This window comes from Protopterus annectens, chromosome 9.part0 (assembly GCF_019279795.1).
Source record: "Protopterus annectens isolate FY-2018-M chromosome 9.part0, PAN1.0, whole genome shotgun sequence".
NCBI classification, from domain to species: Eukaryota; Metazoa; Chordata; order Ceratodontiformes; family Protopteridae; genus Protopterus; species Protopterus annectens.
Window position 1 is genome coordinate 769,261,030 of NC_056743.1, and position 14,110 is coordinate 769,275,139.

A 14,110-nucleotide genomic window follows, 5' to 3' on the forward strand; every position below is an offset into this window, starting at 1 on the left:
TTGTACTAGCAAGGTATTTTGTATTGCTGTCAATGTTGCAAAATTTGTTTAATTCATTTATTATTTGAATTTTTTTAAATTAATTTATTGTTTGAAAAAGCAATCTAGAGATTTGGGTTTTGTATAGGTTTGTCACAAGAGCTGTGTATACAGGAGGAAACTGTGGGAAATCAAACCTATGCCTACAGAAAGAATTTTGTTAGAAATCATAGCCATACCCTTCTATACTGCCATATGGCATGGTGTTTCTTTATAGGCAGATCTGAGCTTTATAGGCTGAATGGATTTCTAATTTCTGCTGTACTAAGCAGTAGATCAAATTTATGCAATATTTATTGATAGCACTGTTTTTAAAAGATATCTTTTTTCTTGGTAAATTAATGTATACTTCTTTGCTCAACTTTTGCTGTTAGTGTTAGTAATTGGAGTTTTAAACAACAGTAGTTAATTGTTGCACCCACCAGAAAAGTTCAGACTGCAAAGCAGTATAGGATCAGCATTTTTCTGATGGTTCTTTTTTCCTCCCCCAGAACCAGACTTCGTGGGTGCTTTCTAGCATGGCAGCTCTTTATTGGAGAGTAAAGGGACAGGGGAAGAAAGCCATAGATTGTCTCCGTCAGGCCTTACATTATGCTCCTTATCAGATGAAGGTAAGATTGAATTTATGTGCATTATCGATTGCTCTGTACATTTATTGGTGCAGAGGATACTTTGTAATTTTCAAATGCTACTTAGTGTGTTTAATCCACACGTGTGGTAATGGAAATTGTTTACACGATTACAGGGAATTGTAAGCATAGATACATGGTAGCAGACTGAAACATCCTGTAGCTAATGTGCAGCTTTCAGTCTTAGAAAATTTGCTTATGAATTTTAGAAACTAACAAGTTTAAAAGCTGATATGCTTTCTCATTGTGTGGCTATGTTGCACATACTTAATATAAAAATACTGTAAAAAGTGTTGAGCGTATCATCTGCTGTAAATTGGAGTAAGACCCCTTTGTTCAGAATGAGCTTCAGAGTCTTGCAGCCATTGGCTGTTGGGATAAGCTGTGGTGTTGCTGTGACTCTGTGAAAGATAAAAGTGGGTTAATGGAAAAATGGATGGATAGATATAAAGTGGAATACAAGATATCCCCACTGAAATCACTATTGCAATATTTCAAATGGAAGGGTTTTTGCCACTGATGTCTGGCCATGGTACTAGCCAGAGAGAGTAGAGGTTCCTACGTGGAAATATAAATGTAAGTTCTCGGGCTATCTCACCACCAACCCGAATATAGGTGTTGCACCTTTTGGTCTAATTTTCGCATGGTCATTTGTACCATAAGCCTTCATTTCAGATAATTGCCCCTTTGGTTAACCTTCCTCCTTTTGTTAATTCTTTTGATCAGTGATGGCTAGATGTCAACTAGGAGGGGAAAGTGTGAGTGCACTAGGCAGATACCCTAGAAAGAGTTCCTTCTCCAGTGCCTTTTTTGTTTGAGTGCAGAGCATGATTACAGATCTTGTTCCATCTGCAACTTCATAACCAAGACTTTATGTTTGCATTTGTTGTTGTTGAATACTTTTTTAGAGACTCTGTGATTTAATTGATTACCTCAAGCCAAGTTGGTGAATCCCTCCACACCTGATGTACCTTCCGCTCTGAAGAAAAAACTCAAGGGGCCTTGGACAAAAGTTCAGTCTACCCAGTCAGATTTGGATGTACCTGATGACATCGTAGAACCCATGGTATGGCCTATGCTTTCTCAGACACCCTCTACTGTGACCCCACTGGAGGCCGCTATAGTATCTAAGAACCTCACATCTTAGGTGACTGCTTCCACAGACAAGATGTAGAAGGGGGAACCAAGTATCATTATCTTGGAAGGCCCAGAAGGTATCTCTTAGATCTTAGAAGGTAAGAGAAGCCAGGATCTTTTTTGAGGTTTGTCAGGGTTTGGATCCTCCTCTTTTAGCCAAAGTGAGCAGCACCCCTAAAAAGAAAAGGCAAAAGACCAAGTATGTTCTCTCCCTGATTTCTTGGGAGAAAGCGTGGATAGACTTCTCTCAGGGCCTACTTCAGGCCAATTATGGCTCTCAAGCCTACTTTCTTTTCTGCTCCTCCCCCCACTCTTCAGAAGGTTACTTTGGAGTCTTCCCCTCAGGATGAGGATAGGGCTTCAGATATTGATAATTTCATAGCATATTCTTCACATATTCACTCACTCGCAGTTGCCCTCAGATGATGACTTCTCCCCTTATTCCTCTGTGGAAGAGGATTAATTTGGGGAGACAATTGTGAGTATGATTAAACATTTTGAGTGAGATTCTAAACAAAGCTCTGATCGGAAAAGATAATATCTTTTAGAAGTGAGCACTCCAGCTCCTACTCCTGTCCCTCCAGTCATGGGGATTTTCTTTGATGATTTCGCATCTACATCCTCTGCTCCTGACACTCCGCTACCAGACCCTAAAAGGCCTTATAGTCTACAAAGTTCAAGATGATCTTCATTTTGTTTTCAAGAACCCAGTAGCTAATCCTTAAGTTGTTTCTCTAGCCACAGACAAGCCATTTAAGCTCCTGCCTTCTGCTGATGCCCTTCCATCAGATAAGAACAGTAGGACCATGGACAGATGAGATGAAAAGGTCTAGGCCTTCTCTGGCCTTCATGGCTATTAATTATCAGATTCTCGTTACCAAATATCTTTGGTGAATTCTTCACAACTTGAGTAAAACTGTTGCTGACATGGAAGGCTCATATACAAAACAGCAACCGATTTCTTTGGTGGCTTGAGCAACTCCGGTGGCTAGGCATAGTATTAAATGCAGTTATGATATGATGTCGTAGAGACCTTCTGCAGAACAGCTGCTACTGGCTCAGTTATGAGGAGATATGCATGGCTGTGCTCTCAACCACTCCCTAAAAATTTCAAGGCAAAACTTAGATTCTTCTCTAAACAGGGATCCTTTATTTTGTCCACAGGTGGCTAGTTTAAGACCCCAAGAACAGGGGAAACTGTAAAGGACTGCAGACAAATTTGTTACACCTTTGTGCCCAGACATCAGAGAAACTACCCTAAGTCCAACTTTTTTGTCTGCAGGGGACCCAGGTCTTCTCTAAAAAACAAGAAAGAACCAAGAATAAAATTCCATGACAAACTTGAAAGGGACTTCAGGTCTGGGAGGCCTCCCATCACAAATAAGTCAGTGCAACTATCCTTTCTTCCTCCCCCACCCCTCAGTCCCACCTACCCTTTCTGCAAAAAGTTTACCTCATTTATTACAAATTGGGAAAGTATTATCACAGACAAGTGGTTACTCAACATTATTCAGAAAGGCTACAGAATGTCCTGGAAGGAACTCACTCTTTTCAGAGGCATCCCACCCCCCCTTCCACAACCCGTTACACCTTTTTCCACCCATTCTTCAGGAATTGCTCTCCCATGTCACAATAGAACCAGTTTTCCCCTCATTATATAGGAAGAGGGTTCAATTCCAGGCTGTTCTGGTACCCAGGAAAGGACAGTGGAGACCCATCCTGGACATTTCCCATCTCAACACCTTCCTCAAGGTACCCTCTTTCAAAATACTGCAGACCTTTCTTCCCTTTATCCTTCCCTAGGCATTCCTAGTGTCTTTAGACCTGAAGGTTGCATACCTACATATCACCATACACCCAGCCTGCAGGAAATTGGTGAGATTTTCTACTTGATGTTCTTCGTGTTTCACTGTTGCAGTCATTATATTTGGGTAATCTGCTGGCAGGTTTCCCTCAGTCGGCCTGATTAACAAAGTCTTGGGTCTTGCGTCGGTTGCTGTCCCGTCTTCCATGACGTCAGGTCATCAGGGGTATAAAACATGCAGCCCTTGGCCATTACATCAGTCTTTCTTGCCATGCGGTGCCCAAAGGAGTTCACAAGTGCCAGTTGGCCGACTTCTGAAATTTTCATTTTCAAGTTTCAGAACCGAAGTCTTCAACTTAAAGCTAAGTACCCTGTTGGGGAAACTTTTTCTTGCTCCTTCCCGATGTCAGTAAAAGTTAATAATTGCACTACTTGAGGAAAGCAAATACCCCATAAAGATTTTCATTTGTACTGTATTCTTTGCCTAGGCCCTGACCACGATGTACCTTCCTGTCGGTTTTGTGCTTTATTTAATCAGCGCACTGTCCGTCGTCGCTACATTTTTTCTTCTAAATATTTCGGTTCTCGGTTTAATTATCCAGAAATTACATTGGTTAGCCATCCGACTACTGGAATTCTGAAAAAACGCAAAGAAAAAGACAGAGACAGGCTGTCTAAGTCCAAAACTGCTAACGATGCTTCTCCTAAGCCATTTCACCGGTACTCAGTGAGGCGCTTTGGCAGCCCCTGATACCCACTACTTCTGACTCACAGGCCTCTAATGAGACCCATTCGGAGTCTGGTATGCTGCAAGATGCTTCACCTATGGAACCCACGGATGTCTCTACCTTGGATGGGTCCAGAGCCACTGTGCAGGCACCGGCTTCTGAGGGTGTATTCAGGCCTACAGACTTGCATATTAAACTGACGACTCCTCCTATTCTAAGGCCTAAATCTCGATCTATATCTAAAAAAAACGATGCCCAGGCCACATGTTCAGGCCCCTATGCCTAAAAAACAAATTATCAAAATGGCTGAAGGTCTTATTACTCTAATAAGGGGTAGTCAACCCACCCCTTCTAAGAGACCTAGGACTGAGCTTGAGTATGAATCTTCTGATCAGGACTCTGTTCCTTCTAATTCTTCCAATGACCTAGATTTGTCCATACCTACTTATGAGGATTCTGATGCAGAGGATTCCATTCCCTCTGCTCCCCCCCCTGAGGCTTTTCTTTTGGAGAAACTTTGCAATACCTTAAGGGAGCGTTTCCACTGGGAAAGTCAGGAATTTTCTGAATCTAAAAAGAGGCTTCAGGATTTCCTCCTTCTACCTCAGCATAGGCCTTTGGCTATACCTCCTTTACTAGACATAGTTGATGTGTTTTCAGAATCCAGTATGGCCCCTGATTCTCTGCCTCCGGCTCCCAGTAAACCTGACAGACACTACAGAGTTCCTGAGTTCCACAAGTTCCTTTTCAAAAATCCTGTTGCGGATCCAGAAACCATTTTGCACGGGCCCAAGGGCATTAAGGCTTCTACTGCTAAAAATCCTACCCCTTTTGACAGAGACTCCAGGGCGCCTGATGGGGTAAAAAGGTTTATAGTTCTGCAACCTTGGCAATCAGGGCTTTAAACTGCCAATTTCATATGCTCAAATATAAACAGCATATTATGGGACTGCTCAATCAGAAAATGATGTTGATTTCTGACTGTGTGGAAAATAAAGATTTACAGGATTTATTGCATTCTGCTGAACAAGTTGGAAAACATACTTTGCAATGTGGTTTTGATTCTTTAGAGGCCTCTTGCAGGGCTGCTGTTACTGGGTCTGTGCTTAGAAGGCATGCTTGGCTTAAGGAGCAATCTCTGCCTGATCATGTTAAAGCAAAATTGTTGGATGCTCCTTTAAATCAGGACCGCCTGTTTGGCAATAAGGCTGAAGAAGTTCTAAAAAAGATGGAAGATAAAGCTAAATCTATGCAAACTGTAAAAGATTTCTTAGAAGTGCAACCTCCAAGATTTAGTAGGCACTGGCCTACTAAGAATTAGTCCTTTCCAGTTCCTTCCAGATCCACTCAAGCCAAACCCAGATGCATCAAAAGCACCAGGTTTCAGTCCCAAGGGACTCTCAGAACTAAGCAATGGGGGACCTCCACTTCCAAATCTGGAAATAATAAGTCACCCCCCCTATGGTAAACAGTCTCAGTGATTTTCCTTTAAAATTACCAAGCACTTACCTTTTAGCCGCCCCTTTGGGGGGAAAGATTGCTCTTCATGCAAAAAAAATTGGGAACTCATATCCCAGGACAAATGGGTTTTAAATATAGTGTCCCAGGGATACATATTTCATTTCCACGCTTTGCCAACACCAAACGGGTGGCCAAATCTGCCCCCAAATCAGTGGGCAGAGGCTCAGAAACAAGTATTTTCACTCTTAAACATGGGGGTATTCAACCAGTACCAGAAGAGGAAAAGGGACAAGGTTTCTCTTCCAGGCTTTTCATGGTACCCAGAAAAGACAAATCATGGCGTCCAATTCTGGATCTGTCTACTAAACACCTTTCTGGATATTCCAAAATTCAAGATGCTGACTCTTCGTTACTTCCTATGCTAGGCAAAGATGCCTGATTGGCAACTCTAGATTTAAAAGAAGTTGCCTGCATATCCCAATCAGGGAATCTTGCAGACGATACCTACGCTTCAAAGCAGGCTACTTGCATTATCAGTTCTCTGCACTGCCCTTTGGCTTGTCTACTGCACCCAGGATAGTCACAAAGTGCCTGGCTCCAGTAATTGTATTTTGCAGGCAAAGAAATATTCAAATATATCCATACCTGGATAATTGTCTAATTCAGGCAGAAAACCAGGCCATACTTATAAATCATCTGACATTTGTAAAAAGGGTTCTAACTTGTCTAGGGTGCACCATAAACGAAAATAAATCACAACTGGTACTCTCTCAACAGATTACATTCCTTGGGTGCAAGTTTGAATACAACTGCCCAGATGGCTTTCCTCACGCCAGAAAAGCAAATTCATTTGGTAACTTACTTCAGACAAGTGGCCACAAAAAACCTGCTATCTGCAAGACAAATACTGCAATCCTTGGGGTTCATGGCCTCTTGCATTCTTCTAATTCCATATGCAAGAATGCATATGAGGAAACTTCAGTGGTACTTAAAAAGTTTATGGAGTCAACATTGTCACAGCCTGGAAGCAACAATTCCTATCATACATTGCCTATGCCTGGAGATCCTATGGTGGGCAGAGGCCTGCCGCCAAAACAAGGGACTGTCATTAACACTACCCCCTGCCGCCCAAACTCTAACTACAGACGCATCAGACTATGCATGAGGGGTTCACCTGGCAGGGGAAGTGCATTCAGGGTAAATGGAACCCAAATCAAATGCACCTACGTATCAATCAAAAAGAAATGTTAGCTGTACAGAATGCTCTGATGGCCTTCAAGGACTACATTCATCCAGGACAACTAATGGTGAAGACTGACAACACCACGGTTATGTGGTACATAAGCAGGGGGGTACACATTCCTACCCCCTCTGCAGACTAGCCATGGCATTGTGAAACACGGGCTTGAGCTACCAAGTGCAACTACAAGCTCAATTCCTGCCAGGAAAACTGAATACATTGGCAGATGGACTAAGCAGAAATCTCATGGACCCACACGAGTGGAAACTGGAACCACGGATTTTCAACAGGTTGACAAGCAAATGGGGGAGCCCAGGCATAGATCTATTTGCCTCCCCCCAGAACTACCAGTTGGACAAATTTTGCACAAGGACTCCTCATAAAAAGCCTGGAAATTGGGTGCTTTGCCCTTCAGCTGGAAACACCTATCAGTCTTTGCCTTTCCCCCTCTGCCACTGCTCTCCAACATTCTGCTAAAAGTCAAAAAGGACAAACCAAAAATGATTTGGATTGCTCCAGACTGGCCACGCCAACACTGGTACCCACTCTTGCGCAGTGTGTCACAAATATCTCTATGGTACCTGCCTCAGACACCTTCCTTACTGTCTCAGCACGAGAACCAAATTCTGCACCCTCAGCTCCCAACATTGACCCTTGCAGCTTGGCTAGTCACTTAAATTCACCCTTAGCATCCCTCAGCAAACCTTTGATGGATGTCATCTTGGAGGCGAGAAGACCTATACTAGAAAATCTTATGCTGACAAATGGAAAAGATTCTGTGCCTGGAACCAGTCTTTAGGGATGAGCACAGCAGCGCCCAATTTACCTTAGATTTTGCAATACTTAACTGAGATGCATCACAAGGGCCTGTCTTTTTCGTCTTTTAAAATCCACGCTTCAGGGATTCCAAGATGGCCGCCGACTAGTCTAGTCCTTACTCTCTGAGCTCCTCACAGCTATTTAACTTTTGTTTTTTTTTTACAACTTTACATCAACCTTTTTCCTCAAATTTTTATACTAAAAGATTTTATAAATCTTTTTCTACGCATTTGGATTATTTTTTCTTCTGGAATTATTATCCTGGGATTTATTTTACCTCAGAACATTCTTGGTCTCTCTGCTGCTGGGACTCCTACTGCTCCAGTCTGTTCCTGGTTCCTGGTATCCTGCTAACTGCATTCCATTTCTGGGCATGGCTACAAAATCTGACTCCATGGAGACTCAGCCTACAAAGGCCAAATATACTTCAATGCTCTCTCCTGAAAAGATTCAGGTTCAAAAGACTGAAATCATCTAGGCAACCTACAGAAACTTTTAATGTAAGTAATAAAGATTTAAATGGCTCAAATTTCCTTTTAGAAGAACTAAAAATAGCATTAAAACCAATCTAAAGTGCTATACAAAACTTTTCAGAACAGTTTACAGACTTTAGTAAATCTTTAAAGCAAATAAACAATAGTATTGTTACTATTGAAAATAAAATCTTAGCTTTGGAGGTTAAAACAGACTTATTGGAAAGTGACTTTAAATCTAGAGATAAAACTGTTTCAGATTTACAAGCTAAAATATTGGATCTGGAAGCCAGGAGTCAAGAAATAACATCATTATTCGTGGTTTACCTGAATCTTATGACAATAAAACTTGTTATCTGTGACTAAAAATATCTTTGAAACACTGTTAAATTGTGAAGCTTCTTCAAAATCTATAATTGTAGAGAGAGCACACAGAGCACTGCGCATAAAGCAAGATTCTTCCACACCAAGGTTAATTTATACTAAGTTACTAAACTTTCAAGACACTTTCCAGATCCTAGAAACTGCTAAAACAAAGAAACAATTCATATGGAAGTCTCACAAACTATCATTTTCCCAAGATCTTCCTGCACAGATCAAATTAAATAGACAAAAACTAGCCCCTATTGTGCTGACTTGATAAAAAGAGGGATTAGATTTCAATGGCATATCCTAATACCTTGTCTTTCACAGCTAATGACAAAAGATTTGTATGTTCAGATCCTAAAGATGCAAAAGACATTTTTCTTAAAACATTTAAAAAGCTTCCTGACACTGTATCTTAATATTCTACTGTTAAAGAACTACAATAAAGTTTGATCTTTTCTTTTCTTTAATCTGACAGTATTTGTGTTACATGATTTGTAATTCTGGTGTGACATAATTATATTACCTTAAGAACTTGTCATGTAATTTACACATGATGGATTTGGTGTGACAGTGTGCAGTGACAGGATATATGCTTGTTAGATTTGTGTGAATTAATAGAAGCATTTAAATTCCTGTATTTACTTTTTTCTCTTTCTCTCACATATGCTTGCTGTGTAAATAGATATGTTAATTTTACTACAAGCTTTGGAGTTACAGCCTTCTGTGTAAGCTAAATGATTTTTGGAGGGAAAAACATTCCATCTCAACATTCTAGCAAGAAAATCTTCCCCTCAGAGTTCCAGCTGATGCTCTGCATGAACATGCGCGCACACTACAGTCTCTCTGAGATGGATGGTGATGTCATCATTTGTGAGGAAAGAAGGACAGTGTCAAATACACAAGTCTGCTTGTTTTCAACAAGTATTCAATAGCACTAACTTTTTAATAGATCTGGCTATTATTTAAAGTGTTTTCTCTTCATAAATGAAGGTTGCTTTTTAAATTTAAACGGATTCATGTCACATAATATATTCAGTGACTTTTAGTGTGTCTGCATGACTTCAAAGCAAGCTGCTACTTTCATAAAGCAGAGTGAAAATGTTTCTGGAAACAAATGAACAGGTTAGTTTTATATATTAAAATTCTAAAGGATGTGTAAAGAAATGAACATATTTTCCTATTCAGAATATTTTTTCATACAATATTTTATATTATACTGAAGTGTTTAATTTGACAAATGTTACAAAGTATACCTGTTCATATGAAAGTTTCATGTTCTTTCTATTCTCTGCTCTCTCTTCTCAGAGGCTGGATGTGATATTTATGATTAGTAGTTTATGTTTAAGAAAGCCTTTACTTATTTGAAAGGTTTGAAATAACTATCTTTAATATGATTAGCTGAATCTACATGTATATATTTAAGCCCTTAGATTTACTGCATTTAGCTTGCTTGTTTCTGTTTTAACTAGATGATGTTAAGTTGTCAATCTCGCCTTCATTCTTGCTGGATGGGTTCGGAGCCGATCCTCGGCTCCGACTCTGCACTTGCTTTAGCTTAGGAACTCCTTTTACCAGCTCGAGGCAACCCTATATCCCATGATGCAAGGCGGAACTACCCCAGATCTCGTTTGCCGCTTAGCGAAAGAGGTCTCCTTTACCAGCAGAGGTAAGTGAATTTCTTGTAAAAGAAAGAGAAGCTTAGTTAGTATTTTTATTTCCCCTTTTTTAGTCATAGTGTAGTCTGTAGTGATTACAGCCCACCCTATTCCCTTGTTTTTCAAACTTTTATAACTTCTTTTAAGCCTTAGTGTAAAAGTTTTAGTTAGGCCTTAAACCCCAGTTGTTAATCCCTTCCTGTGTGTTGTGTGTAGGGGATTAATTTGTGTGTTTGTTGGGGTTTGTCTGTGTTTCTTCCACCTAGGATATGTCTAGGGAAGGCAAGGTCTCAGGCTTCAAGAAGTGTGACTCGTGCTGTCAGACGGTCACACTTCTTGTGTTTATTGCCTGGGGGCTTTGCACCTGCAGGACTCCTGTGCTTTGTGTCACTCCTTTAGCCAGAGAGTCCTGCAGGAAAGGAGGAACAAACTTATCCTCCGTGGCTTACTTTAGCCAGAAGGTTCTCCCTCGAAGGCAGGGTCTGGGAAACCTTCTAAGCCACCGAAGGCTCAGGCTTCAGTATCTAAGCCTCCTCCGGTGGCTCCGGCTGGAACAGATGTATCTGCCTCGAAGGTAGTGGGTTCGGTGCCGGCTGGCTCCGATACCTTATCTACTATAGCCTTGTCGGCTCCGGCTGGAGCCGACACTTTATCCAGCATCGGAGCCGAGAAACCTTCGGCTCCATCTGGAGTTCAGGACTTCGCTCCGATGGCTCCGTCCCGAAGAGATCTCGGTCCCCTTTACTGAGTATCCACTCGGCCCGGGTCTCCTCTTTGTCAGAGCGGAGCCATCGGAGCCGATCTTCGAGATCTTCCAGGCTGTCTGACCACGACTTGGAGAGGATGGTAAGCAGGCTGTTGTAGTCTCAGGCACTGGCCCAAATGCTCCATAGCCCGTCTCATCAGACTTCGCTATAGCCTCACCCTTGAACTTCCTCCTCCGACTCCACATCGCAGTTCGGGCCGGAGCTTCGGGACAGCGACTGTTTTGGTGCCGGAGCCGATACATCCTTCGGCTCCGTCATCCTCGGCTCCGATCTCCTCCTTGAGACCTTCCTTGGAGGGATCCGTCGGGTTTCCTTGTCGGCTCCGAGGGGCTAGTGGCATCGGACCCTTGTCCGACCCGCTCTCCTCTCGGGCTTCGCTTTGGTAAGCTCGGCCGACATCGGCCTCGAGCCTTCCCTCTCAGTGGAGCCGGGCATTCCTGTTTCCTCGAGCGGGGATATTCCGGCCTCCCGGGAGGGAGCCTTTGAGGTGATGAGGAGTGTCCTGGCCTCTGAGCCTGGTCAACGGTCCATCCCTCTAGCTCCTCCCTCATCAGTGCCTGCAGACGCCTCTTGCCAGCCTCTTGCTCTCAGGCCCAGGGATCCATCGCCCCAGGTTTCCCCATTGGGAATTTCCTCCTCTTCCGAGGTTTCTCCTGATCCTGCAGGGGAACCCCCTCGGAAGAGGACGTGTAAGAGGAAACACACAGACTCCCCTGAGTCTACTACATCTGATACCGACTTAGATGAGTCGGAGGGTTCCCACGATCCCCTCTGAGGATGTCTCCTTTTCAGACATCCTTGAGCTCCTCAAACAGAGGGGGAATTAGCCCTCCATTGACCCCTCCGAGGATGAGTCGGTATACCTGGAGGCTTTGGATCCCGACCCTCCACCTCCTGGGTGTCTCCGCCTTTCGACCCACTGATGCAGGTAGTGGCTCGGAAGGTGTGGGCTCCAGATTCTGTGGAACCTGTCCCCAGGAGACCATCCAAATTCATCACGGCCCCTTCGACAAACAGTTCCTTTCCAAGGTGTCTCTGTGGATGCTGTGGTGGTGGCGGCCACTAAGAAGGAACTGGCGGATCCTTCAGTACCTGTCCATCCTCCTAACAAGGATTCTAGGACCATGGACAGGTATGGAAAGCGGATGTTTTCTTCAGCGACCTTTGCTATGCGTTCACTGAATTATCTTTGTCACTTCACCAGGCTTCAACGAGATGTTCTCAAGGAACTGGGAGAAGTAGTCCAGGATCCTTCTGCTGCTGGGGCTCAGGAGAAGATTGCCTCGCAGCTTGCAATCCTGAATTCCATATCTAACTCCTCCATGCGGCTCATAGCCTATGCGGCCGATGGAGCGAGCAGGGCCGCAGGCACAGGAGTTGCTCTTAGACGCCAAGCCTGGATGCGGCTTTGTAATTTTGCGGACCTCTTTAAGGCGTCCTTCACTAATACCCCCTTTGATGGTTCGGCTTTTTTCGGACCTCAGGTGAAGGATACCTTGACCAGGTGTGAGCAGGACGGTAAAACTTTTTCTGCCGTTGGAGTCCAGTTTTCCACTCCTTCTAGACCATACCCCAAGGGTCAGAAGGGGGGGAAGATGTGGTTCCGTAAAGCCCAAGGAGCTACACACACACGTGGTCAATTTACCCTCAGAGGCAGAGGGGTAACAATAATAGACGCCCTAGAGGCAGGGGGGGTCCTCAGAACCAGGGCAACAGGGAGTCTCTTCCTGAGAAGCCCTTTCAGCATCCCTGAGGTGTTGCCCGACTGTCCACCCTTGGAGGCAGTTGGGGGAAGGATTTCGCTGTACCCAGTAGCCTGGCAATCCCTATCTCAAGAGATGTGGGTACAGTCGATCATATCCGAGGGTTACAAAATCCCCTTCAAAAGGTTTCCCATACCTCTACAATCCCTTCCAGACATCTCACCCGGTCAAAGGGATTTGGCAGAACAGGAGGTTTCAAAGCTCCTAGAAAAAAGAGCCGTCCAGACTGTGCCGGCAGACCAGGTAGGATCCGGCGTCTACTGAGATTCTTTTGGTCCCCAAAAGGACGGAGATTGGAGACCACTATTAGACCTGAGCAATCTAAACAGATTTGTCAAGAAGGCAAGATTCCGGATGGTCACGCTTCAGTCCATTCTGCCCTTTCTGGGCAAGGACAACTGGATGTGCTCTATAGACCTTCAGGATGCGTACTATCACATAAAGATTCACAGACGCTCCAGAAGGTTTCTCCGCCGCTAGGGACCAGTCATTACCAATTCAGAGCACTGCCCTTTGGCCTCACTTCAGCCCCAGAGTGTTTACCAAATGCATGGCAGTGGTCACAGCTCATCTGAGACGTCAAGGATTCCAGGTGTTTCCCTATTTGGACGACTGGCTCCTCTCCGCCACCACCAAGTGTCAGCTTCTTCAGTCCAGAGACTACACTCTACAGCTTTGCAGGAGTTTGGGAATTTCAGTAAATTTTGAAAAATCTTCTCTGCTGCCTTGCCAATCTATCACCTTTATAGGCGCAGAATTAAACACCGTCAGAATGTTAGCCAGACTAACAGATCAAAGAATTCTGGACATCCAAAAATTAGTTCGGCTTCTATTGCAAAGCAACAAGATCAAAGCCAGATTTATACTGAAGGTTCTAGGTCTCATGGCTGCGGCCATTGTTCTTCTACCACTGGCTCGCTTCCACATGCGTCTTCTGCAGTGGATGCTATTCATGCAGTGGTTGTACCACAGTCTCCCGATGAGGCACGAAGTCTTGGTAACACAGTCGTGCCGAGCTCATCTGAACTGGTGGATATCTTCCCCTCTTCTTCATCAGGGCCGACCCTTTATTCCCCCTCCTCCAGTTGCCACAGTCACTACGGATGCCTCTCTGATCGGGTGGGGGGGGCATTATCAGGGCAGGATGGTCCACGGGACGTGGCAACCCATAGAATACCATCTGCACATAAATGTCCTGGAGATGAGAGCAGTGCTTTTAACGTTGC

At 43.8% G+C, this 14,110-nt stretch overlaps 1 protein-coding gene across 2 annotated transcripts in view; it reads left to right on the forward strand.

The window, feature by feature from the left end:
- TTC17 (tetratricopeptide repeat domain 17) overlaps positions 1-14,110 on the forward strand; it is a 3,338,929-nt gene that overhangs the window by 2,943,906 nt on the left and 380,913 nt on the right. For both annotated transcript variants that reach the window (XM_044083397.1, XM_044083398.1), the window contains one exon: positions 531-650. In XM_044083397.1, the coding sequence (XP_043939332.1) occupies positions 531-650 (120 nt within the window). The remainder of the gene's footprint in view (positions 1-530; positions 651-14,110) is intronic.